The sequence below is a fragment of the Pan paniscus genome, chromosome 6 (assembly GCF_029289425.2).
Source record: "Pan paniscus chromosome 6, NHGRI_mPanPan1-v2.0_pri, whole genome shotgun sequence".
Lineage (NCBI taxonomy): Eukaryota > Metazoa > Chordata > Mammalia > Primates > Hominidae > Pan > Pan paniscus.
In genome coordinates this window covers 55,337,162-55,364,872 of record NC_073255.2, presented here as the reverse complement: position 1 = coordinate 55,364,872, position 27,711 = coordinate 55,337,162, and the positions used below count along the sequence as shown (strand labels likewise).

Here is a 27,711-nt window from a genome sequence, read left to right as displayed (position 1 = left end):
TAGCCTGCGAATTTCAGGTGTTTACCTATGTAAAAAACTTAAGGTTAAATAAATGTATTTGTTTTTTCTTTTTGCCAAATAATTCAGTATTAACTGTTTGCTATGAAACCAACAATATTAAATGCCTTACTTACCAAAAGTTACACAAAGATAATTCTGTTTTGGGCTGCATTTATGGCTTTATAACCCTCATTCCAAATATTGACACCTTATAATATTTAGCAAACATAAATATAAAACTACTTGACCAATAAATCTAAACAATAATATGTGTTGACAGTACTTAAGACTTTCTAATTTTATTTGGCCAATAATTTTAAAGCCAGCTTATTTATTAAAAGTTAACTCAAGTCATGTGAACTTGAAAAGCATTTGGATTATTTACTAAATTTATGAGTACTCCTTTATTTTTAAGCCAATTTGGTACCTTGTGGCCACAACACCTAACAAAATGCATGTATGTATACATAAACACACCTAAGCACACATAAACAGTCATGCAAATAAAGATCCTATAGCTTTTACTTCAGAACTCTAGCCATGATATATCAATACAGACTCATCAGTTTACAAAAAAAAAGATTAAATAGAAACAGTGGTTTTTATCTCAACACCAGTAGAAAGGTCCTCTAAACTAGAAAAATACATTTTCTTAAGCAAAAAACACATCCTCGTGTGTTTTATAAACTTTACCAAAAACACATCCTACGATACACTACTAACCCTAATTCTCCCTGAAAAATCAAGGATTTCTTAATTTAATATAATATGACTTTAAGTGTTCAAATTACTGGGGAGAGTTTTGAGACTAACTTTACCAAATTAATCTTACCAAAGATTACTAAAACTATATGAACTGAAAAGCCTCTGAGCTAGTTTCTATTAGTCTGATAAAAACTTACTTTTCTTTAGGCCAATTAATTAGAACTCTTTCATATAATTGGTAGCAAAATATTATTTCCACATGACACATCTGAACATATAGACGTAACAGACCCAGGCAGAGGCAGATCTTATATATTTAAAATTTTTCATTTTCTTGTTTTCAAAAATGTTCTTTTTCCTACTTAAACTATTAAAGTTGTCTGGAGGGAAAGAGGGAGGGTATGGTAATCCATGTGTTGCAAGAGAAAAGGAGCAGGCAGGGGAATAGTCAATTATGTATTCATCTCCCACTCAGTAAAATAGCACTTTACAACAGATAAGATGAACTTAGAGTAGTTACCAGTGGAGATATTTAACCTTTTAGCTGTAGCTCTCTACTTAGGAACAAAAGGAAAGGCAACTCCTTGCATGACTTAGCTTTAAGCTTAATTTTTCCTTTTGGCAGAGTGAATTGGGGTGCCAGGTTTTTATTTGCCTTTCAAAGTCCCCACCATATGACCTCATTTTACTAAATCACCTCTTAAAGGCCTTATCTTCAAATACAGTCAGTCACATTCTGAGGTCCTGGGAGGTGGAACTTCAACATATGAATGCGGAGGAAGGGGGACATAATTTGGTCCATAACAGCGCTCACAAGAAATCACTAGTTAAAGCCATAAGCCTCATATCTAAGGATTTAAACCAGGTCAGCTTATTTTAAACTCCATAATCTTAATGATCATCTACTTACTGATTTGTTTATTTGATAGCTATGAAACTTATATTTTCATTTGATCTCACTATACCCAAACACCCACATCCCTGTTTTTTCCTCATTTTCTTACCACCAAAAACTTATTTTCTTCATTCCACAGTGGATAGTCTTCACATTGCCTTGCTGACACAGTGGCCTGTGCTGTATCTGGCAGTATGCAAACCAAGAGTGCATGCACGCAAAGCAACATACGTTTTACAAATACAAATACAAACAAAAAGATGCACATAGAACCCACTGGGATCACTTCTTATGGATATAGAAGCTGGAGAATGAGAGCTGTTTTTTGGTGTAAATGAGCCAAAATCAGGGTCACTTTTGTTCAAGCTGTTATTGACTTGGTTTTCACTGTAAACACTGGAAGTAGTCTCGAATTTTAGCCCAGGATGTACAGCCTCAGAGCAAAAGACAAGTAGGTGGAACACAGCATCCCTTCCTCTAGACACCGTTACATTAAAATGGCAATCATTACAAGTACAGCAAGTATACTTCATAATGAATTCATTATTCTGTTCATAAGCTTTTTAGGGACTATATTATTATCCCATCAAAGAGGCAGGATCCACTGATCATGCTTGGTCGAGGTTGGCTTCCCCTGCCTGTTTGCGAATGGTGCCTTGTAACGTGGAGACAGGGAGTGGGGAGAGTGAGGGCTGAGAATCTCTACTCAGAGGCTTTTTCACACTGTCCAGATATCATGAAATAAAAATAAATATTTTGACAGTCTAAGAGAAGATTACAGTAACGTGATCTACCTTAACGCAATAGAACACAGATAATAAGGACACTTGTAAGAACCAGAATTCACAAAAGGACAAATATTCCTCTAGATTCCTAAGAGTTTAAACTAAGCAAAAAAATTCTAAGTGGTGAATTTTTAAAGTGTCTTTTAAAATTTCACTAATTCAGTAAACAACATATAAATGGATTTTTTATTGCTTTCACTGGTTTCTTTGTATTCTTTAAAATTAGAAGTGTTTCTCTTTTGTTTAATGAAATTTTACTAATGGTTAGTCCATAATTTAACATAAACACTTTGGTTGTACTCTTTAAATACTGAAATAGACAAAATAATTGAAGTTTCTGAAACTGGCAATCATTATAAGCATAGTAAATACATTTTATAGTGAAATAATTATTCTGTTCATAAGCTTCTTATTGTTCATTTGATATTCTGAATCTTTTATCTGTAAATGTGAGCCATTCTGTCCAGAGCTTATTGCCTCTTTAATATCAGATCTCCAAATAAAGACTCAAATTCCATACACACGAAAGGCATATATTATCCACATTTAAAAGATGGCCTGTTTTTTTTTTCCCAAAATGTTAAATTTTGCCACAAATTATTTTATAGTGTTTGTACACTTCTGTTGCATTGGGAGGTTTTTAAAAATTCTATTTCTCTGAAACAGTTTTAATCATTCTAGTAATCGTTGAGACTTGATTCTAGAACTTGTTTTAAAAGTCTTAGTGGATAGTTTTCTATTTATCTATTTGGATTCTTTGCACTTAGATCTGGGAACCCTTTATTATCTTGAATTTTTTATGGATGTTATTGGGACCAGGAGGTCACGTGAGTGCTCATTCAGTGAGCACTATGTAGTGTTGTAGATTTTTTAAAAAAGAAAACGTAAGGAGCCAGGCTTTCAACCCAACACAAGGGTCCTTTTCCTGATCCCCCAGGAATGTGTCTGGTTACGGAGAGAGGCTTTCCTCACCAAAAGTCTCATGCAGGTGAGGTCACCATGTGAGGTGACTTTGGTGCCACAAAAGCATGTTTCTCTCTGTGTGTGTGTGCCCATGTATGTCCTCAAGTACACATACACATCTGTTTCCATAAAATTCTTTCTCTTTATAATATCCATTAAATCTTAACAAGAAATGCAAATTTAGTACCTAAATATTGAAGAGGCGACTACCACAGGCCCATTAGAAACATGGGCCAATGAATAAAGTATAATGGGAAGCTGCAAATACTGAGAATTGAACAAAAAGAAAGATGCAACAAAACTTGCCACACACAGCTAAAGCAGCACCTACAAAACAGACATCAATTGAAAAGAGGAAAGCCAGAAAATCATAAGCTAAGTATCAAAATTAAGCTAGAAAGCAGCAACAAAATAAACCTCCAAAAAGTAAAAGGAAGAAAACAATAAGAATTAAGAAATGTAACAAAATACACAAAAAAGACCCAACAGAGAGGATCGACAAAGCCAGATGTTGGTAGTTGGCCTGCCTAATTACATAAACGATCTCTGGAAAGATAGGTCAAAAATAAAGAAGACACAGATTAACTTGTAGTAGAAAATACAATGGCACAATTACAGATACTTCAGAGATTTCCGAAAATAGTAAGGGAGCATTATGAGTAACATCATGCCAAGAATTGCCCATAAACACATATATTCAATAACTACAACAAAACATGATACCAAAACTGACTCAAGAGTAAATAGAAAACCTGAAAAATCTTATTGTTAATACAACATGTCAATAGTAAAATTTTCTTACAGCAGAAATACCCAAATTATTATTCTTTTTTTTTTTTTGAGATGGAGTCTTGCTCTGTCGCCCAGGCTGGAGTGCAGTAGCGCGATCTTGGCTCACTGCAAGCTCCGCCTCCCAGGTTCACACCATTCTCCTGCCTCAGCCTCCCCAGCAGCTGGGACTACAGGTGCCTGCTGCCACGCCCAGCTAATTTTTTTTGTATTTTTAGTAGAGACAGGGTTTCACTGTGCTAGCCAGGATGGTCTCGATCTCCTGACCTCGTGATCCTCCTGCCTCGGCCTCCCAAAGTGCTGGGATTACAGGTGTGAGCCACTGCACATGGCCAGAAATACCCAAATTCTTAAATAGTGAGTATCCTAAACTGCAGGAAACTTATCAGTCCAATCCTAAGTATAATTCACAGAGAGCAGCAAAAGAGGCCACACTGCCTCTTATGTCTTGAAGCCAGTCTAAATTTGATTCTAAAACCAGATGAGAAGCTGAGACAGAAAAGCTATAAACAATCTCACAAACTTAAATGTAAAAATTCTAAGTCAAACATTAGCAAATAAAATCCAATGAGATTTTTAAAAATATAGTATACCATGTCCAAACTGTGTTTAATCTGGATATGGCAGGATGGTTTAATAGTAGAAGATTTTTAAAGTGCTAGTCACCGTGTTAACAGAGAAGGAGAAAAAAAGTTATCATATTAGATGCAGAAAAAGCATTAGATAAAAGTCAACAACATTTCAGGACAAAATGTCTTAGTAAAATCGGAACGGCAGAGAACTTCTTAATCTGATAAAAGGTAACTACCAAAAAACATGGTGAACCTATACTTAATGGTGAAATATTGGAAGCACTCCCTTTAAAATCAGAAAAAAATGAGTATTCCCATAATCTGCACTTCTATTCAACATTGGACTTTCCTAACCTCCATAATAATTTAAAAAAAAAAGATAAAGAAGTAAACATGTAAGGATCAGTATGGAAGACATAAAACTCTCATTGTCAGATGATGTAACCTCAATAAAAAGAGAATCCTCAAAGTATTATTAATAAAAGAACCCAGCAAGATGTCTAGATACACTAACATTTTTAAGGTTGCATTTTTTTACATCTACATTAAACAGTATGTGTAATTTTTACAAAGGTAACACTCTTTATAATAGCAAGAAAAGATATGTTTACTATCAACAAACATATCCAAACATGTTCAGATTTATATGGAGAAAATTCTATAATTTTTTGGAAGTCATTAAAGAAGTCCTAAGTAGGATGATATGTTCATAAAGAAGAAGACTCGATATTAGACCTCAGCAGAATTCTAATAAGTATCCTGGCATAATATTTATATGGGCCAAGAATAGCCAAGATAATTGTGAAAAAAAAAATATAGTGAGGAAGTCGCCTCCTTAAATATCAACGTGTTTGTGTAAAGTAACCACGACTGAACTCATGTAGCACCAGCGCGGGCACAGACGGGTAGAGCACATTAGAAGAGAGAGCCAGAAACAGACCCCACATATTCCAATTAGGGCTTCTAATGTTTACAGAATTGTTGCAATCCAATATGACAAGATAAGCAATCTAACAGAAAAATGAACAAAAAATTCTTTATCAAGGAGGAAACAGATATGCTTAATAAATACAAAGTTACTCACCCTCCTTAGTAATCAGAAATGTAAATTGAAATCCCAGTAAAACACTATAGGTTGTTTACAATAGTCTCTTCATACTAAACGTTGACCAGGATATGGAAGAGGAGCTCGCAGACTGCACAACTGTTGTGGAGACTGATTTGGTGCTATTGAATACGGTCGTAGATAGATGCTTTCCTCCAACCTTAACATAGCTCACCTTGTGCTATTCCATTGGCAGATGCATGGCCGACGGGCACTGCCACTAGGGGCTCCAGGAGTATGCACAGGGACGGTCCCATGTCCACATCAGTGTAGTTTGTCTATCAATAAATGGGAAATGATAGAATGAATGGATTGGGATATGTGCATGCACTAAAATCCCAGGAGGTCATACAAATGAGTGAGAAAGAGCCCTGCGCATGAATGAATGTGAAACTCATAGGTCTATTTTGGGGTAAGAAAGCAAATTATAGAAACATGCATGGAATTATAAAATTTAAGATAATACATCTTAAGTTTATGTTACAGTATGTTTAGCAGTGTGCAAAATAATATAGATTGCTTAGGGATTTGGAGAGAAAATTTTGTAGAACTACGTAAGAGTAGGAACACAAATTCAGCCTTGTGGCCTCTTGTGTGGGACAGGGAGAGGAAGTAGGTGAGGGACAGGAATATTTAACTTTTATTAATACTTATAATTTAAGTTTTATTTCATAAGCAGGGGGTGGTGATTTATTCTTTACATCTTTTGTATGGCTTTAATTAGTGCAAAATTTTTTAAATTAAAAAACAGCTGGAAGGCCCCTGCTGAGAATGAGAAGGGAAAGTGTGATTGTCCAACAAAGGGCAGAGTTCTACTGATAGCCATAAATATTCACATCCCTCTTGGTCCCCTCTCTTTAAGGCTAGGCACAGAGCTTTCTCTAATGCAGAGAGACCCAAAGTACCTGCCCCCACAACCAGTGGCTCCCCATAAAATGCCTATGATGCAAGAAAATTCCTATACACACACAAAATTAGGTGCCATCAATTTTCTTCCACAAGTCAAAGAAAGAATATACACTAGACAGCTTATTATTCCTACTGACTTTGTCTGTCTTTAACCTTAAAACAAAAATAAAGGCTCAATGACCATTTATAGATAAATCCAGCCTCTCTCTCACCTCCTTGGTAAGCCACATTTCAGCATCCTATTTTGTGCTCACTGGGTTCTGTCTTTCAGGGACTCTCATGTTTTATTTGTTTTCAAGCCTAAGCTACTGTCAGATTAACATTTCTTCTCTAGTTTGCCCTTAGGATACTTTATTTGCTACAAAATTGCTTTGTGATGGTGTCACCACACTGCCAATGAAGCAGAGCAATGGCAATTACCGTAAAGCACAGGCCCTTCAAAGGCCAGCCCAGTGAGAGTTTGGGTCCGAGTTCTGCAGAATGACTACCAGTGTGAGTGCTCTGTGTGCAGACAGGTGAAAGAGGACCCCTGTCTGCAGCCCAGGGCATCCTGGCCTTCTGTCTCATTAGCCCTTGGGATTTTCACCCCACACACACTTACTGATGCCAGCAGGGCCAGGCACTATGCTGTCCCTGGAAAGAGAGAGAGGGGCAAATGCTAACCTCTGTGGTTTTCCCTCTTGACACCAATTCTCCAACTCTGCAGACACCAGCTGGGTGTCCTAAACTCACTCCTATTCTGACTGTAACTACTTAGAGGTAGTGTCAGACTCCACAGGGTTAAGGGCTCAGTCCCATCAGCCGGCCCCCACTTCAAATGCCAGTTACAGTGTTGGGTCTCCAGGTTACCCACAGTTCTGTCCACCATGGCTACAAACTCAGGGGGGTTCCCATAACCCTTGCCCCAGGTTCAGTAACTTACTAGAACAACTCACAGAATTCAAAAAAGCATTTTACTTAGGTTTACAGGTTATAAAGAGTACAAACAAAGAAATGCAATGGCAAAGTACAAGTGGGGTGGTAGGTCACGTGGCTTCCATGCCCTCTCTGTGTATGCCACCATCCCAGCATCATGAAGCATTTACCAACCCAGAGCTCTCCAATCCTGCCACTTAGGAGTTTTTAACGGAGTTTCATTCAGTAGGGATGATTGCTTAAATCACTGGCCAACTCATCTCCAGCCCCCTACCCTCCCTGGAGATTGGAAGCCATCGAGGAGACCCCAGCTGCCAGCTATCTTATTAACATGCAAAATGCACTCTTATCACTAGGAGATCTCAAGGGTTTTAGGAGCTGTGTGCCAGGAACTGGTAACAAAGACCAAATATTTATTTTTTATTCTAAGACGCCCTCCCCAGGTACTTGGAGCAGAGACAGGGCCGTGCAGGCAGAGTGGTGTTCACGGCAGGGCTGGGAGCAGGTGCCTGAGCTGAGGCAGGTGGGGAGAGGGGAGAGGTGGTCCAGTCTAGGGTACTTGGTTATCAGCCCTTTCATTTGTTCTCTAAAACCAGGGTGAAAAAGAGAACAGACTTAACGGGAGCCTTTAGACTGGACCCCACTTACCTGAAGCACAGCCATCAGGATTCAGGTAAGCTGTGAGCCTGCTTTCTGTGGACTGTTTCTGGTCTTGTTCCCCTCAGAGCTGCCCTGGAGGTCCCTGGGAGTTAGGGGAAGACCATCCATATCCAAGGAGGCTCTCACAGAGAAGACGGGGTGCTGTGCATTCCTGGATTTGCCCTTGTAGCCCACTCCCTGTGGGTTGGTTAAGAGGCTTGGGGAGGCTCCCTGGGGGAGGCTCCTGCTCTAGAAGCACTGAGAACCTGCTGGGCTCATTGCAGGAGCAGGGGCAGGTGGGCACAGCCATGGGATTTTAATATGGGCAAGCATACCGCCTGCAGACAAGGAAACGTCTTTAACATAATGACAGCCATAATGTCTACAAAAAGGCTTTGCATCACCTTCCACCAATACCATGAGGGGGCAAAGTAAATGAAGAAGGTTGAGTAGGGTTGGTGAGGGAAGAGAAAATAAGATGAAGCCAAGGCTCAGATCAGCACACAAAGGTGCACCTAAGTCATTTGGTCAGTAGGCCTGCTCTCTGTGACTGGCGCTGGTGACAGCCAAGGAGGCTCAGCACCCACCTGCAACATCTAGCAGGGAGGGGATGAGTGGGCAGTTATCAAGTGGCATCAGGGGACACAGGCTGCTGTGGGTCCACAGCAGGGAATGCACAATTCTTGGCTTTTGCACTTCACCTATGTCGTCTCATTTGACTTGGGCCAGTGTATCTGGTCAATTAATGGTAGGCGTTGAACTAGAACCAAAATAAATAGAATTTTTTTGATAACTGAAAATTCTGTCACAATGCTGGTGAGGAGGTAAAGTGGTTACACTAGTCATGTAGGCTTTGAAGATGTATTCCTTATTACTAAAGATGTACATTTGGAAAATAGAGTCAATGCTGGGCCAGAAAATTCCCGTAATCCCACCACTCAAATGCAAACATTGCTAATATATTGCTGTATTTCTTACCAGTCTTGTTCAATGCATTGTTCGCTTTGTTTTAACTCTGCACCACTTACCAATTACCAATATACAAGCTGCCCTTCCCACATGTATCTCATGAAGTTTTATGTCTTATGAGGCACATAAGACCTATTAAGTAGTCCACAGTTCAAGTAAAACCATTGTCAGAGGAAACTACTGGCTAAGAGGTTTGTCATTTCTTTATGTTAACAGTAAAGAATTGTGCAAGGAAGCTTCTAACTGGGCCAGTTCTTTACTCGTCCATAAGGAAGCAGATTCACGGAGAAGCAGATAGGAACTTGCACTAATTAGACACTGTATCTGAATTCTTCTACTGAAAGCCTCCAGTTTTTCTTTCCTGTAGAAGTTTCTGCAGTGAGGGAAATCTTCTATAATTCTGCACCACCCAATATGGCAGCCACCAGTCCGCATGTGGCTACTGAGTGCTTGAAACGTGGCTCATCTGTTGAAGAACTAAAGTTTAATTTCCTTTAGTTTTAATTAATTTAAATTTAAATGTCAACAGCCACATGTGGCTACTAGCTACCGTATCAGATGGTGCAATAATAGAAAGTAAAAAGGTGGGCCATTCCCTCATTTTCATTCATGACAATCATCTGGTTCTTTGACAATTTTTTTTTTTTTCTGAGACAGGGTTTGGCTCTGTCACCCAAGCTGGAATGCAGTGATGCAACCTTGGCTCACTGTAGCCTCCACCTCCCAGGCTCAAGTGATCCTCCCACTTCAGCCTTCCAAGTAGCTGGGACCACAGACGTACAGCACAAGGCCCAGATAATTTTTTGTAATTTTTTTTTTGGTAGAGACGGGGTTTCACCATGTTGCCAAAGCTAGTCTTGAACTCCTGAGCTCAAGCGATTTGCCTGCCTTGGCCTCTCAAAGTGCTGGGATTACAGGTTTGAGCCACCACGCCTGGCCTCGACAATTTCTTACTGAGTGCTTCCTGCATGCACTCTGTTGAGTGCTGTTGTTTCATTTGCAGTGGTCTCTGTGAATCATTGCCAGTGCTGCTATTGATGTTATGTTTGTTTAACAAGCTCCCTTACTAATGAGAGGCCGTGTGTCGTAAAGGAGAGTACTGCGTATGGGTTGAGATAGGCTGTATGACTTTGGGCTTCCATCTCAGGGTCACTCATAAAACAGGGGGTGGAGGTCTTGCATCTCCTCCCAGCACTGCCATTTTTTGTGCTAGTGGAGAAGATAACTATTAGGGAATGATACCAAGTGGTGACTTCAGATGTTCTTGTAAATACAATGTAGGCACTCTTGTGCAGTGGATGAAGTGCAGGGTGGGGCGTGGGTTGTATTAGGTGGACAGCTTGTCCCAGCTGAGCATGGTCAGGGCCTGCTATGGCCCTGCCACAGCCCCTGTTGACAGCGGAAGTAGGGGAAACTGATGTGCCTGGTCCAGCCCACATTCGTGGATCTACTCCCAGAGCACGAGACTCCCTTTTCCGCCGATCTGTGCAGCAGGACTGCAGCATGTTGTCATAATCCTCACCTGATGTCTTGTGCAGGATCACTTGTATTAATAGAAACTCCCGTCTCTGAGCCTGCATCCAGGGTTCTTTCTCCTTTATGGTCCTGGGATTTGCTGCTTTAGGCATGAGGGGAGGCTCAAAAGCAAATCAGCCATTTTTCATAACCAATGTGGAGCTACTGATTCCTGGATGTTAAAACTGACTCAGCAGATATTCACTGAGTGTCTGCTCTGTCCCAGATACTGAACTAAGATCTGCTAAGATCCACGGATACAGAGATGAATAATCCCACCAAGAGTTTCATTCTCTTCTTTTTAAAATATTCCAATCACTCCGTATATCACAAATTCACCTTCCCATGCATGAATGAATGAATGATGAACGATTTACGTGATCTGAATGCTAACTCTCTACTGGGCACTAGATGAAACCTCAGATGTTCATGCTATGTAACTGCAGAAAGCAAAACTAATGGGGGTCTATTGAGAGTGTAACATTTCCAATTTGTGTTTTGGGCATCCTGTTCTCAGGACACGCCCTTAGAATATGTTACCCTGGGAAGTGCCACAAAGAACACCCAGACCCAGCCTTTGGGCAGTTTTATTTCTGGCTTAGAAGACACAAGAAATTTACCTGGAAAATGAAAAGGATTAGCGTGTGATCAACAAACCTGTCTAACGATTTCTTTTTTCTTTTTCTTTCTCTTTTCTCCAGGGCTTATCACTGACTACCGGGTAAGTGGGAGATTCCACTGTAATCTCAAATGCTAGTGGAGTGCTGGGGGGCTACGCCACAGCTGTCACGCATCTCCTCCCCCACTCTCATGAACAGCACGCACTGGTGGGCCCCTTCTAATTGGGTCCTAACTGACAAATTAGGGGGGTCCTGCCAGGTGGCGGGCAGCTCTGCTGAGCCCCCCAGTCAGAGGTCTCAGGTTAGGAGGGGGAAACCTGGACCCTGGACTTTGCTCCTGGGGAGGGGGAAGGAGCTTCTGCCCCTCATTCCTCTGGAAGGAAAAGGCCCTTCTGCCCTGGGCTGCTGTGTGCCTGGGGCTGCACTAGTGGCGGCAGTGGGAGAGTGAGGGAGGAGTCAGGGAACAGAAAAAGCTCCCAGGTGGGACCAGTCATCTCAGCAGCCTAGTCTCAAATGCATTGGTCCTCTCTCGTTTTTATTTGAAACAAATGTTGAATGAGGCATACTTTGAAAATGCCAGGCTGTTATAGTGTTAGTCTGGAAAGGAATTTGGGACCAAAGGCAGTACTGCGAAGCTTATCAAAAGAATAGAACCCAAGGGGGAGGGTGAAACTCAGGGGGAACAGAGGTGTGGCCACTGAGCTGGCTGTCTTCTGCCATCAAGAGATGACCTGTGGCCGGGTGCTGTGGCTCACTCCTGTAATCCCAGCACTTTGACAGGCTGAGGTGGGTGGATCATCTGAGGTCAGGTCTTCGAGACTAGCCTGGCCAACATGGTGAAACCCCATCTGTGCTAAAAATACAAAAATTAGCTGGGTGTGCTGGCAGGCACCTGTAATCCCAGCTACCCTGGAGGCTGAGGCAGGAGAATCGTTGGATCCTGGGAGGCAGAGGTTGCAGTGAGCCGAGATCATGCCACCGCACTCCAGCCTGGGTGACAGAGTGAAACTCTGTCTCAAAAAAAAAAAAAAATGACCTGTGTCCACGTGTGGTGGGCACCAGACATCATCAAAGCAGAGGCTGCCATTTCCCGACAGAGGTGTGTGTCTAAGTGCGTTTGGAGCAAACATTGTCAGCAGCCGGTGTGATAATGACCCAGCAGGGGCTGCCCCTCAAAGGCATGGGTAGCTTGCCTTCTTCCTGTGACAGCTGTGAGCCAGGAGGCGGGGGGCAGCAGTAAACCTTCCCAAGCCATCAAGGCTGGTCCTAGGACAGTTTTGGCAAAGTTTGCCTGGGACCACCCAGCTCCACACCCAGGGAGAAAGGCCAGGGTGTGTGCACATAAGGGCACACTGGGAAGATCCATGGATGATGCCATTTAAAACTTTCATATAAATCCCCATTGTCAATCTCACTTATCTTTTAGAAAGTTATTATTGAAGGGAAAATATGACAATAATATTAAAAATAACCTGAGGACCAGCTTACTCTGACCTTGCATCCTCGCGCCGCTGTGGCCTGTGTTTCTGTCTCCTCCTCTGGCTCATGGCCTTTCTCAGACTTCATGTTGCATGAGGGCCACGTGCTGTACAAACGACATTGCAGCTGGTTCTCATGGCACTGAAACTAAAATTGCAATACCTTCTCCACTCCTCCACAGCCTTAGTAAGTACAGAAAATCTACACAGAATCCCATGTTATATGGTATAATTATTTCCCTGTTATTTAACTACTTCCCTGGGAAAGTCCCTTGCTTTCCTAAATGACTATGCAGTGGGCATCTGGCACATCCAGCTTTCTGCTGAGGATGAGCTGCTTCCTGCAGCATGAGACTGAAAATGGGGTAACAGGCACGAACACTTCATGCCTTTTATTTTATTATTTTTTAATGTTGCTCCTTCCCAGCTTAGATATCATTAGAAAAAAAGGCACAACACCATCTCCGGTTCACATAAAATAACATAGGCTTTGCTAAAAACTCCGTATTGACTAACAAGTCCTCTAGGAACCAAAGTCCTTTTAGATAAATTTGGCACTGTCTTTCAAAGGCCTGGGGCACAATCCCCAGCAATGCTGGCTTATGTTACATCGCCCAAGACAGAAACCAGCCCAGCTCTCCCCGCATCTAGCAGCTCAGGGAACATGATCTCCTCAGACAGTTTCTACCGTTCACCAAGAATCACAGATCTGTACTGGCACCCGCCCGCAGGACTGCGAAGGTGGCAGGGCTTGCCTGAGGCTTCCCCAGCCTGTTCTTCTGCTCCATCCAGGGCCTTCCAGTCCTCAGGGCTCACTCCTTCTTCCCAACCCTAGGTTCTTCATCCTACTCCCTCCACCACCAGTCGCTGACCCTCATGGGGTCTTTCTGTCCCCTTCTGTCTTTAGTGCTGAGCCTCACTCTCCTCAGCACCTCAGGCCCTTTCCCCACTGCTAATCCAGAAGACTTGAGCCCACCATTCACCTTGCCTTGATGGGCCAAGCATTCCTTGAAAAGCGTTTGTCCTTCTGTTACTTCAACTAGTTATCTCTACTAGTTATCTCTACTAGCTTAATGAAAGGCATTGGCCTCAGTTAAGGAAAGGTCAAGCATCAGCAACCTGTGCTCCAGCCCTACTTTCAAAGCATCCTTTGAGCAGCCCCTGTACTCCCCACCCTGTTGGTCCCACTGTGAGACCTGGATCTCTTTCACCTCATCTCAAGGCAGCCCCTTGACTGGCACTCCTTTTCCAACCAGGAGCTATGAGCTGCTCCTGCAGCTACTCAGAGGTGAGTGAGGCCCAAAGCCACCTCCAAGACTCCAAGGCCACTGAGGGAGACAGAGGCGCAGACCACGCAGGCCCTGATGCCTGTTCTGAAACACACCTGAGACACCTCGATCATCCAGCCTGCCCTTTGTGGCCCAAGAGGACATGCCCCAAGTCCTTAGCTAGTCCTCTGCCTGCCAGCTCTCCTCTTGCCGCTTGTGGCAGGCGATGATGCTGAGGTCCCTGGCACTATGGCTGGCAGTGCATGAGTCAGGAGCCATGTGGGGACAGTCCTTGTTTGGCTGCCTGTTGCTTCTAAAGGAACCCAGGCAGATGGGAAGCACAACAGCAGCCCAGCCCCACTGGCATCCATCCACCAGGCTTGGGAGGCTCTCTGGGGTAATTGGCCTTCTGTGCTGCTGTGTTCCTAGAGAGGGCCGGAGATGGCACATCATGTGTTCATAGCCAATGTTTCATGGCTGATGAGGGGACAAATGCATGAACCTTATGAAAGATGGAATGCAGAAGGTGAAAGCTGTTCTGGAGCAGAGGGGCTTCTAAATGCGAAGCACAGGCATTAGGCCTCAGCATACCAGCCCCAGGAAGCAGGAGTGGCCATGTGGGGACAGCCCCGGGCAGCCACCGGGAAAGCACACACAAGTTGGCCAGGTGTGAGTGTGGGAGCAGCCTCAGGGCCCCTGGTGTGCAGAGCCCCCAGGGCACCTCTCAGCCCAGCTTTGCTCTTTCTATCCCTTGGGTGCAGGCACAAGTGTCACTGCCTTTTACTGAACCCTCTCCATCTGCCACAACCCATGGATGTCCCTGGCCATATTTCCCGGCATCTTCTCTTTGCTGCTATTTTAGCTACAATGCAGTGACCTCTTTCCCTCTCTGTGCTCACATGCACCTCTCAGGCTCCTCTATGATTCCCACCTTGAATGTGAATTCCAGGCAAATGTCCCCAGAGCATTTGCTTTGCTGGGCTCAGCAGGGAATGGGAAGGAATATCATAGACATTCTCATTTTGTTCAAAGAGGCTGGAAACCCAAACCTAAGGCGGTCTGGGGAGAAGATCCATCAGTCTGGGGAGAAGATCCCTGGATGGTGGGCTGCCTACTGGGCCAGTGAGGAAGTGTGGAGTGAAAAGGATGAGCAGACCCTGGTAGTTCTATCCCCCGTCAGTAGATGAGGGCACGAGGACGGAGTGTTAGTCCCAGGAGGAGGCTGTTCAGGACGCGAGGTGTGGCAAGAGAGCTCTGTGTTCTTTCTGATGGTGAACGGCACACTGAAGATGTAAGACAGCACCATTTGCCTCCAGTTTGCACGGTCCTGGGTAAAGTGGGCATCATTATGCCTGTTTCATAGGGGAGGAGACAGAGGTTCAGAAAAGTTTGCTGAACCTATTGAAAGACAGGACCACGGACCTAGGTCACAAGCCACTGAGCCATGCAGCCCTGCATGCTATTTGGATGAGGAAACTGCATCTTTTGGAAGATGTTGATGGCTTATCAAAAATGGGACAAAATACAGGTTTAAAAATGATCAACTGTGGAGGAAAAAGTACCAGGAAATAGCTCATTTGATGTCCGGGAAGCATCAAATATGAATTGACTTCTACATAAAGAATCCTTTCAGATGACCCATGAATGAGGGTCAAATGGGTTTTACTCCTGATTTATTTAAGTACGTCCATCAACAATCTTCCACAAAATGTGGGCTGGCCGCGCCATGCCAAGCCAGGTGCTGGGCTTGGGGCTGGGACTAAAAAGGCAAATAAGACAGAGTCCCTTTCCTCTGGGAACTTAGTCTGGCAGGAGGTGAGGCTGGGTACACAGGGGTCACAGCTGTCTACTGCAGGCACCCAGGAGCATATTGGGGGAGGGGACAGTGCATCTAATTCAGTCTCTGGAGAGAACATGACAGCATTTGGAGCCACATTTGAGTGAGCATTCAATTAGATTGTGTGCATTTTCACTCCGGGACCACAGAAATTAAGTTTACCTTGGTATTCTTCCAAATGTTAGACTGAAATCTAACATTTTAATTTGTAGGAGGTTGACCAGTCGAGGAATGATTTTGGAACACAGCGCCCGTGCTGAACCATGGCAGGGAAGCGTCGTTTTACTGACTGTTAGTTAGATAGTCAGTCAGCTAGTGGTGGGATAAGGGGTTCTTCTTTTAGATTTCCCAAAAGACAAGTTAGCTTAGTTCTTGAGCAGCCCAACAGCTTGCAAACAGTGCTGACCAGCAGACAACTGTGTGTGCAGGTTCGGCTCAGGCTCTGCTGCATGCTGGCTTGGTGACATTGGGCAAGTCACTCTCCATACCTGCTTTTGCTCCAAGAAAGTGGGGATCTGAACCCTTGTTTACAGTGCTGCTAGGAAGCTCAAAGGACATAATGTGTCAACACACCGGGCAGGGCCTGGTGTGCAACTGGGGGGAACCACACTGAATGCCTGAGTCAGAGGTTGGGTCCCTGTTTCCCTTTTGACTTGAGAAGCTCCTGCAGAACCGTGGCTCTGGGCCCTTGAGCTGCTTCTCTTGTGTTCAGAAGCAGTTGCCATCTGTTCATTCCACCCACACTTTATTTTATTTATTTATTTATTTTGAGATGGAGTCTTACTCTATTGCCCAGGCTTGAGTGCAATAGCGCCATCTTGGCTCACTGCAACCTCCGCCTCCCGGGTCCTGCCTCAACTTCCCAAGTAGATGGGATTACAGGCATGTGCCACCATACCAGGCTAATTTTTGTATTTTTAGTAGAGAGAGGGTTTCATCATGTTGGTCAGGCTGGTCTCAAACTCCCGACCTCAGGTGATCCACCTGCCTTGGCCTCCCAAAGTGCTGGGGTTACAGGCGTGAGCCACTGCATCCGGCCTTCACCCACACTTTAAAAAACACCTGCAAGCCCTCCTACTGGGGAGCGGTGCGGGACTCAGGACTCCGGCTAAGCAGTCCCACCCGGCAGATGGCCCAGCTGTGCTAGAGTGTCGCGCCTGGCTGCATTGTGTCACCCAGGCCCAGTAGGGAGCTGGCTCAGCTCTCCTCAGTGTCTCCTTTATAGCTGAAATAGAATATGACTGTTAAGATGACCACGCAGTGCGGCTATGCTCAATTCCCAGCAGTCTCCTCGTCCCAGTCCTTCCTTGCTCACTTCACCACATCTCCATCCCTCAGAGTGTGGGGGCCAGTCAACTGACTGGGTCTGGGAAAACCAGAGGAAGGACAGGGAAAGCTCTGGAGCACCAGCATGGAGACACACATTGTGTCTTCTGATGAGGGGTCTTGGGGTCACTCCATGGTGATCAGTAGGACCAAGAGGGAACCAGTATTGCTCTAGAAAACAGTGCCAGAACATCTGGGGCAGAAGTGGCAGACAAGAGCAGGTTCTGGCTCCCTCCTTCCTCGTAGGCAAGGACATCAATGAAAATTACCCCCTTATCCCCACTGGATGGTGAGCTCACTGGGGGCAGGGCCGTGTCTTCCCTGTTTGCTCACCACGGAACCCTAGGGGACAGCCCAGGGTCTGGCCCTGCTGTGCATGCCGCAAACACCTGTTGAGTGAAAACAATGAACATCGCTGGCTCCCAGGTCAACAGTCCCCATCTGTGTTCCTTTCTCTTGGAGATTTGCAAAGAAAGCCTCTGCCCACATCACCGAGGGCCCTGCCATCCAAGACAGGCCATGGCAATGGGAGCAGGGTGGCCACCAGGGAATCGGCTGCCTCCAAGAGAAATAGGCAAGCCGGTGAGCCGAAAAGGAAGCCAGCTTTTAATATCTTCCTCACTGATGGTCTGTTTCATGTTTCATTTCAGCACTGGCAGATACCACTGGGCAGAAGATTTCGCTCTTTGAAAATGTGGTTTGTATTTAGGATGTATGGAGTCAAAGGACTGCAGGCTTATATCCGCAAGGTGACTTTGTTTTTATTATTTATCACGGTAAAATTGCGGAGGTCTTTCGGGACTTTAGAAATAAATTCAAATTTTTTTTCTTTTTTTTTGAGACAGAGTTTTACTCTTGTCCCCCAGGCTGGAGTGCGATGGCACAATCTCAGCTCACTGCAACCTCTGCCTCCTGGGTTCAAGCAAATCTCCTGCCTTAGCCTCCTGAGTAGCTAGGATTACAGGCATGCGCCATCATGCCCAGCTAATTTTTGTATTTTAAGTAGAGATTGGGTTTCACCATGTTGGTCAGGCTGATCTTGAACTCTTGGCTTCAGGTGATCCACCCACCTCAGCCTCTCAAAGTGCTGGGATTACAGGTGTGAGCCACTGCACCTGGACTTCAAATGTTTTAATAAGCAAATACATGGCAAGAGAACCAGACTGTAGTTTGGGTTGTTGAGATGAGGTTATTTATAAGATCTGTTAAGTCACTTTCGTTAAGATTGCAGGTTATCAGGTCCAGGAAGATGGTCACAGTAGAAACATCACATAGGTTGTGCTTTAGCCACATCTAGACAAGAATGAAGTTCATTGAGCAATGGCAATCATGAGAACATAAGGACTGTGTTTTTCTCCCCCAAAATTGCCAGAATAAGGTAGATATTCCCTAGTCCAGTGGTTCTCAGACATGCTTGCAGACCAGCAGTGCTGGCCTGCAGTGGGGCCCAGCAACCTCTGTTTTAACAAGCAAACCAGACACCTTCTCTATGCACTAAAATTTGAGAACCACTTATCAGCTCCAAGCCCCACTCCCCTGCTTTTTTTTTTTAAAAAAAAAATAACAATTGGCTGGGCGCGGTGGCTCACGCATGTAATCCCAGCACTTTGGGAGGCCGAGGTGGGCAAGTCATGAAGTCAGGAGTTCTAGACCAGCCTGGCCAACATACTGAAACCTTGTCTCTACTAAAAAAAAAATACAAAAAATTAGCCAGGCATGGTGGCAGGCACCTGTAATCCCAGCTACTCGGGAGGCTGAGGCAGGAGAATCACTTGAACCCGGGAGGCAGAGGTTGCAATGAGCAGAGATTGTGCCACTGCACTAAAGCCTAGGTGACAAAGCAAGACTCCATCTCACCAAAAAAAAAAAAAAAAAATGAGGAAACTGAGTCCTGAATATGAGCCTGGACCTGCCTAGAGCCACCCGTTTAGCCAGCTGCAGAAGGCCTGCTGCTGTTCTGCTGGCTCTCTCTGATCCTGGTGTCCTTCCTAAGCTGTGGCCTCATCTTGATGGACAGAGGTCCCCAGGCTTCATGGGAACAAGCACACTTGTGATATTCAGCCTTAGTAATGGTAACAGCCCTCCATTTTAAGTCCTGTTGCCACTTCACAACCAGCTGTGCAGGGGCAGGTGTCCCCAGCGACCTCCTCTGTGGCACAGCATATATAAACACATCCATTTGCAAGCTTCATAGAATGCCTAGGATGTGCCATGAACTGCCTACTCCCAAAGCTTCGGTGAGGACAGTTCCAGGAGCTGCCGAGCACTATGAGGACCTGTTTGGGGGCGAGAACTGGGAAAGGAGTATGTATATGAATTCCTGGGTAGGAAATCCCCCTCTACCCATTTGAGACGAATTCAGCTTTTTTGGGGAAAGAAAGCCAAAAAATAAGGGATTTATCTCCCCCACAATGATGACATCTTTAAGCTCAAGGACAGCTAGTTATGATCATGCTGCCTCCTGTTTAAAACACACCCCACTTCTTTCTTAAAGGGGACCCAATCCTGCCTTAGGAGCAGAGTCCAGCGATGCTCAAAGCCTGTCTCCTTGGGCGGGAACCGGCTTTCGGGATCGCCCATGAGGCCGAGGTCTTTGGCGCTCTCTGGTGGCATGACGAGGAACCGCTCGTATGACACGTGTTTTTGTCCCAGCCACCCCCTGCTCGCGAGGCGCCGCGTTTCCGCAGGTCCTCCCCAGCACCTGCAACATGGGGGCCCTGCTGTATGCGCGGGCTTAGAATGAGCAAGGCACGGGCCTACGCCACGGAGGGCTACTTCTCCTAGGATCACATGCTATCTGAATAGCTTCTGAGTTCTATAACTATCTGGAAGTGAAATAAGGTCAGTGTGGTATTCAATGAGAGGAAGGCCGTTTCTGAATGTGACAGAGCGGACAGGATGCCCAGCTCTAGGTGGCAAACGCGGAGGAGGAGCAACAGCTGTGGCAGCCACAGAGCTGCAGCTCCATCAGGCTGCCTTAGAATCCCAGCTCAGCCAAGGCCTCCGGGTGCACCTTGGGCATGTCGCTCACCCTCTCCCAGCCTGTTTTCTTATCTCCAAAATGGGGATAATCATGATATCCTCTGTGTTGTGGGCTGTCCCGAGGATGCCGCAGTGGTGAGCGCTGGCACCGCAAGCACAGAGGAGCAACTCGATGGGCATTAGCCATTGTCTCTTCCAGAATGATCAAATACCTCCTCACGGTGTTTATTCTAACATTATAAAAGACAGTTTGGGTGGGATAAGAATAGTCCCATGAACAGAAGAAAATGACAATTGGTGTTCTGAAGACAATAGACCTGTGCTAATGTAGGGAATGAGTTTCTTAGCCTGCCTGGAAACAGCTGGTCAGTGAACGGTAAAAGCACTTGAGGAAAATTGCCAAGAGCATCTAAATGAATTATACATGGGCAGTCTAATAAGGTTTTCTAGGTAGTTAAGTTCTGAATTAAATGGCCATGAGAAAAACAGATTTTCCCTTTCCTCTTTGAAGCATGTCCTGCTGTCCCATGAGTTTGAGTCACTGGTGCGCCAGGATCCCCGCTTTGAAATCTGTGTGGAAGTCATTCTGGGGCTTGTCTGCTTTCGGCTAAAGGTTTGTCTACATCTATTCCATTCTTCATTTTCTGTGAATGTGACAGAGGGAAAAGTGTTGTTCATTACCTCCATGCTCGAACACTGGCACTGGCTCTCCAGAGATGGCAGAGCAAAGCCTGCATTCTTTGGCCCACCGGCCTGCCCTGCCCCATGCTGCACAGCCTTGTTTCCATGCACAGTGGCTGTTCCCGCTTCCTCAAGCCTGCCATGAGACTTCTAACTTACATAGCTTATTGGCCGCAGAATCTTTACCATTTTTCCTTCCTCAAGGCTCCATCCCACACCTCTGCCACTGGCCCTCCTTGGAGGACAGCGGCCTGTCCATAGCCTCACTAATCTGAGCGTCTTCTGTGGATCCACAGCATCAGCATCATCAGCATTGTCTGGGAGCTCCTTAGAAAAGCCAGTCTTGGGCCCCACCCTAGAGCTGCTGGCTGCGCACCTTTACAAGATGCCCACACAGGAGTCTGTTTGATACTGTGTTGTGGCGTGCTGTTATTTTGCTGCCTGATGCTGTGCATTCACCAGGTGAGGGCAGGCTGGCCCACACGGGTTGGGGCATAAGCCATCTCTACTGAGAATCATGATACAGTTCTCAAAAAGGCTCTAAGATGCACTGCACACATGCCCCTTGGTAATCTCCCTTGTGTACACAGAGCCAGGTGAGACCAAATGCTCTGTCTGTTTGGTTTATAAGGTTTTTTTTGTTTTGTTTTGTTTTTTTCTTTTTGGAGACAGAGTCTCCCACTCTGTTGCCCAGGCTGGAGTGCAGTGGTGTAATCTCGGCTCACTGCAACCTCTGCCTCCCGGTTCAAGTGATTCTCCTGCTTCAGCCTCTTGAGTAGCTGGGATTACAGGTGTGTGCCACCACGTCCAGCTAATTTTTGTATTTTTAGAGATGGGGTTTCACCATGTTGGTCAGGCTGGTCTCGAACTTCTGACCTCGTGATCCACCCGCCTCAGCCTCTTAAAGTGCTGGGATTACAGGCGTGAGCCACTGCGCCCGGCTGAGGTAGCTTTTAATTCACAATCATTTCAAGCCTTTCCAGGAGGCTTCCTTGTTCAAATTAAAGACAGCACTCAGGAGAAGGAGCAGGCTGGGGTCAGTGTCATTGTCAAGGGGCTGCCAGTCAGAGTGTGGCACTGCCACTCCACCTACTATGTCCTTTTGCCTCACTTGACTCTTGGAGCTCTGAGGCGAGGAGGAGCTGCAGCCGTGGGAAAGCCTGCAGGTAGCAGAGCAGGAGAGGAGACTTGAGCCCTTGGAAGAGCACAAAGTGATGAGACCTGGGAGGTGCACAGAGGACCGAGAGGGCAAGACACGCCCTGGATGTTTGTGGGAGAAGCCTCAGTCCATCCATGTCCAGGATGTGTCCAGTCAACCAACCTTAGTGTTGGCATCGTGCTTATTAGACTCATCTGCTATCAAGCAGTTGTTTTCATTCTTGTTTTTGCTGACAGTTTTCTTCTAGGACTTTTATATTCTATTTTTTTAACAGTTCTATTGAGATATAATTCACTTTGTTCATTTAAAGTTTACATTTGGGCTGGGCGTGGTGGCTCACGCCTGTAATCCCAGCATTTTGGGAGGCCGAGGAGGCCAGATCACTTGAGGTCAGGAGTTCGAGAACAGCCTGACCAACATGGTGAAACCTTGTCTCTACTACAAATACAAAAATTAGTCAGGAGTGGTGGCACATGCTTGTAATCCCAGCTACTCGGGAGGCTGAGGCAGGAGAATCACTTGAACCTGGGAGGTGGAGGTTAAAGTGAGCCGAGATTGTGCTACTGCGCTCCAGCCTGGGCGACAGAGCAAGACTCCGTCTCAAAAAAAAAGGCTACGTTTGAGTATTTTTAGTACTTCTACAGAATTGTGCAGCCATCACCACAATCTAATTCTAGAACATTTTCATCCCCCTAAAAGAAACCCCACACCCAGTCATGCCACTTTCCCCATCCTCAGGGCTACTAATCTGTTTTCTGTCTCTGTAGGTTTGTCTATTCTGGACATTTGTATAAATGAAATCATACAACATATTGCCTTTTATGACTGTCTTCTTCACTTAGCATAATGTCGTCAAGGTTATGGCTTTTATTTTATTTGCATAATTTGTAGATGCCACCAAACCCATCTGTGTACTGGTTTCTGTCCATTCTTCTCTCATGCCATGTAGTGAGTCCTCTCATGAAGGAAGTCCAGGGCATTTTTCAGCTGACAAATGTTTCCTTTTGTAAAACTTTGCTTGTGCCTCCAGTCTGCAAATCCAGTTTCTGGAGGAAGCACGTTAGTCAAACACTGTGGCTCACTTTTCTGCCTCCATATCTGCCATCTTGGCCTCACTCTCTCTTGGTCTAATCCTCTCTAATCTGAATTTCAGGTCCTCTCATGCTGAATGCTTCAGTGTGTCATGTGGCTCTTTACTAAAGCAGATGTGATGTTGCTATGGCATCATGGTCCCTCTCCCTCCATCCTCATTACGGCCAGAACTTGCTTGGTCTCCATCTGTGTGCACTCAGCCTACTTTGTTCATTGTAATTGTCCCACCTCTGCTAGGCTTCTTGCCTCTACTTCATGGAAGTACTGCCCTATCCAGTCTGTTTGAAAATGGCAAGCACATTTTTCCTAAATAATTTGCTTCCATTTTCTGTGCTCTATACTTTGCAGATGTTTGCTCTCATACTGAGTCTTTTTGGTAAAATTCCATTCCCTTGGTACGATAATTTGTTTTTTTCTCTATCCTCATCCTTGAGTCCTCATCCAGATTCACCCAGCCTTGGTGTTCACCCACGGTTTCCAAATTTCCTCTGGCCCATCACTGTCTACCTGGGCACAACAGGAGCAGGGCGCTCAGGCCCATAGCTAGAGGTCAGGGGATTTGTGCAGCTCTATGGCCAGGTGCCAGCATCCTGCAGGTGCTCGTCTGAGGTGGTTCCATGGAGTGGATAGAACTCTCTCCTTCCCACTCATCCTCCCTGCTTCTCCACTCTGAAGACAGGGCCACGAAGTGCAGTCCTGTGAGGTTTGGGTGACTAGGATGCAGTGTCCCACATTCAGTTCCTTCTATTTAAGACTCCATGGCTTAGAAGACATGGAGTCACTGCCTGCAAACAGAAGAAGGACAGAGGAGCAAAGGGAGGTGGAGGTGAAGTGTCAGAAGACCGGCTGCTGTGGAAGCAGGGCCCAGGCAGGACAGCAAGGGCTTCCCATTGGCTTATTGATACCAGGCTTCCATCTCTAGTGTAGTGGGAGGGGTGGAGCCTCTGCCCCTACCCCAGGCTGGTGGGCCGTGCTTGTCTGGAGAGGCACCAGTGGTTGCTCGGTCCTGTGGTTCATGGACATTCTTCTCAGATTCTAGCACTAGCTTGACCGTTATGCTTCATTTTCTAGGTTGCTGAGACTCTTCTATGTTTCCGTGAGAATTTAGAGACTCCTCCCCTGGTGCCATCAGAAACCCCAATTCTGCTGTTTAAGCTCATATATTTGTAGATTACATATCCAGGGATCCTTATTTTCCTTAAAAAAACTTAGACCATGGAAGGGTCATCTTTTAATGGCACATCTGAATATAGAGAAATTGTCTGTGGGGAGAAGATGCATGCAGTCTTTTAGGGTGCATTACTATTATTTTGTTGAATTTTGTAACATCGTAAACGCAAGGGGGATGGTTAGTCGGCTTCTTCCTGATGTACGGTAGGGTTGCCAAGCACTGTCTTTCCTACATGACCAGTTGATTTTTGAGTCCTCAGAGACCTGAGCACAGCTCCTCTCTTTCAATCCCTCCAGGGTTCCAACAAAGTGAATGAAGCTCTTCTGCAAAGAATAAACAGTGCCAAAAAAATCCACTTGGTTCCATGTCACCTCAGGGACAAGTTTGTTCTGCGCTTTGCCATCTGTTCTCGCACCGTGGAATCTGCCCATGTGCAGCGGGCCTGGGAACACATCAAAGAGCTGGCGGCCGACGTGCTGCGAGCAGAGAGGGAGTAGGAGTGAAGCCAGCTGCAGGTAGGCTGCCCTGGGCTCATTTTCTGCCTGTCTCCTTGTCCCGTGGCAAGAGTGTCCTCCTGGAGTCCAGACCCAGCTACAGGCCCAGCCTGGCCACTCAATGCTGCCAGAGTGCATTTCCCTCACCTTAAAATAAGGAAGAGAAGGCCGGGTGCGGTGGCTCACGCCTGTAATCCCAGCACTTTGGGAGGCCAGGGTGGGCAGATCATGAGGTCAAGAGATTGAGACCATCCTGGCCAACGTGGTGAAACCCCGTCTTTACTAAAAATACAAAAACTAGCTGGGCGTGGTGGCATGCACCTGTAATCCCAGCTATTCCAGAGGCTGAGGCAGGAGAATCGCATGAACCTGGGAGGCGGAGGTTGCAGTGAGCCGAGATCACGCCACTGCGTTACAGCCTGGCGACAATGCAAGACTCAGTCTCAAACAAACAAACAAACAAACAAACAAAAAAACAGGAAGAAGAGAAAACCATGTTAATTCTGGAGAAGTAGAAAGAATGATACATTGTAATAATTCTTTTAAAACTTAGACTTTTACTTTTTATTCTTACATCAATCTCTATAATACTTCAGGTTTCTTCAAACAGCATTTGTTGAGATAACTTATATCATAACAAGCTCATATAAGAAACTGGTGACCTTTAGAGAACTAATGAAAACAATAAAAAGGGAATTTATTATGACTCACGACTTGCCGTCCAAATTCTTGATGGTTTGAAGAAAGGATATGTTTTGACTACCGGGCTTCTTGCAGTTGTGAGGGGTTTACCCCTCATAGTTAAACCCTGGAGACAGCATGCAGTTAATTTGTAAAAACAAAGCACACATTTTAAATAAATGCAGTGTTGGCAACATGGAGGGTATTTAAAATTATGTTTGTGGGAACCTAGACAACCTTAGAAAGCCTCTTCATTAGGTTATCTTAAGAATGTGATCCTGTTGGGGTATGTCTACCTTTTTCTGTTTCTTTTTTTTTTTTTTGTCTTTTTGTCCCATTTGGTGGAAGAATCTGTGATCCCTCCTTAGGGTCTGCTTCTCTTTCTCTCTCTCCCTCTCCCTTTTGCAATGGCTCGTTCATTATAACCCGTGGGGGATTTAGAATCTGTGGATCATGTAATGCATTTCCTGATTGCCTACAATTTTTATCTTCTTTGCTGTTGATTTTAATTGTGAATATCTGAAAAAGTATAGTGCTCAACAAGTCAGAAGTTGAAAATCATGTTTGGTATATGTGATAGACCTATCCATGGCTCCTGAAAGTTGAAGCCAAAGGGCTACCTTCTGAGTCAAAATGTGCCCTGAGAACCAGGTCCTTTCCCTGGTGCAACCAGGGCCTTCCCCTACTCATAAGCTGAGAGAGACCTGGGGTCTGAGGAAGAACTGCTGACCCAGAGCAACTCCAAAGTGGTATCTCAAGCATCTCTGGAAGGTAGTGGGGAGCGGCTTATATGTTGAAGTTATTCCACTGCTCTCAGCGTAAGACTATGTGAGGGGAGGGAAAGTACCGCTGTAAGCTCTATACGAAACAAATCCCTATCAGGCAAACGCTCCCGACTCGCATTTCTGCAACACCACGTTTGCATCTATCTCATAAGCATGTATCATATCAGGATCTTATTGACATACGCCCAGAAGAACATATGTGGAGAGTGTAGCTCTGAAAATTTATCAGCAAAGGTGTGTTTCCGATAGGAGTCTCAGTTCCTCTGGAGTCATTATATTTGCTGTAGATTCAAAAGGTAAAAATGAAATTCAATTTTTAAAAAGATATGTGATACAATAGTAAGTCCTAATGCATGTATGTTGTTTTGGACAGATTAGAACAATAAAAATCTTAATATCTTGATTTTACTTGTACTTATTTGAGTTTATTACACATATTCATGTGGTCATAGCTCTGAGAGAAAGTAGGAACTATTCTTATTTTACAGAGGGTAGAAAATTAGGCAGAGATTCTAGTTGACACTAATACAATTTTCATCAGAGAAGCCAGATTGGCAATAAAAATTCCTTTATTTAAGTTCAAACTCTTTGGCATTGCACAATTGTCTGTTTCATTGGAGAAATTATACGTTTGTTCTTTATATTCAAATAAGAAGTACATGCAATTCTTATTCTTTATTTTTTTTAATGTAGCCATATGCTCATGCTATTTTTTTCCCTGTAGGAATCAAAAGTTGAAGAGAGATATATCTGAAAACTGGAATAAGAAGCAAATAAATATCATCCTGCCTTCATGGAACTGAGTCTGTCTGTGGCTTCCCATGTCTTTCTCCAAAGTTATCCAGAGGGTTGTGATTTTGTCTGCTTAGTATCTCATCAACAAAGAAATATTATTTGCTAATTAAAAAGTTAATCTTCATGGCCATAGCTTTTACTCATTAGCTGTAATTTTTGTTGATTAAAACATTATAGATTTTCATGTTCTTGCAGTCATCAGAAGTGGCAGGAAAGCCTCACTGACATATTTTCCAGGGCAATCGATGTTCACGCAACTTGAAATTATATCTGTGGTCTTCAAATTGTCTTTTGTCATGTGGCTAAATGCCTAATAAACAATTCAAGTGAAATACTAATTGTGTCAGATGATCATCTTGTTTTATGTTGTATCAAATTTATTCTTGTGATACAGACATTCCCTCCAAAGTAGACAAAGATACAGCATCCTTGGATGTTTTTAAACGGCATTCATTTATTCAGCAAATGTTCACTGAGTGCCTAGTATATGTCAGGCACTGTTTTGGATACATTAACAATACACAGGTTTTACTTGAAGATGACTTCAACTTCTGTGGAAATAAAATTAGAACCAAGAGTCA

The 27,711-nt window shown here is 44.6% G+C and overlaps 1 protein-coding gene across 4 annotated transcripts in view; it reads left to right on the top strand.

Annotated features, from left to right (window-relative positions):
- DDC (dopa decarboxylase) overlaps positions 1-27,468 on the top strand; it is a 100,570-nt gene extending 73,102 nt beyond the window's left edge. For all 4 annotated transcript variants that reach the window (XM_057302876.2, XM_003810535.4, XM_055115942.2 and 1 more), the window contains 6 exons: positions 8,235-8,311; positions 11,463-11,482; positions 17,941-18,039; positions 20,784-20,885; positions 24,672-24,890; positions 27,060-27,468. In XM_057302876.2, the coding sequence (XP_057158859.1) occupies positions 8,235-8,311; positions 11,463-11,482; positions 17,941-18,039; positions 20,784-20,885; positions 24,672-24,872 (499 nt within the window). In that variant the 3' untranslated portion in view covers positions 24,873-24,890; positions 27,060-27,468. The remainder of the gene's footprint in view (positions 1-8,234; positions 8,312-11,462; positions 11,483-17,940; positions 18,040-20,783; positions 20,886-24,671; positions 24,891-27,059) is intronic.
- The last annotated feature ends 243 nt before the right edge of the window (positions 27,469-27,711 follow it).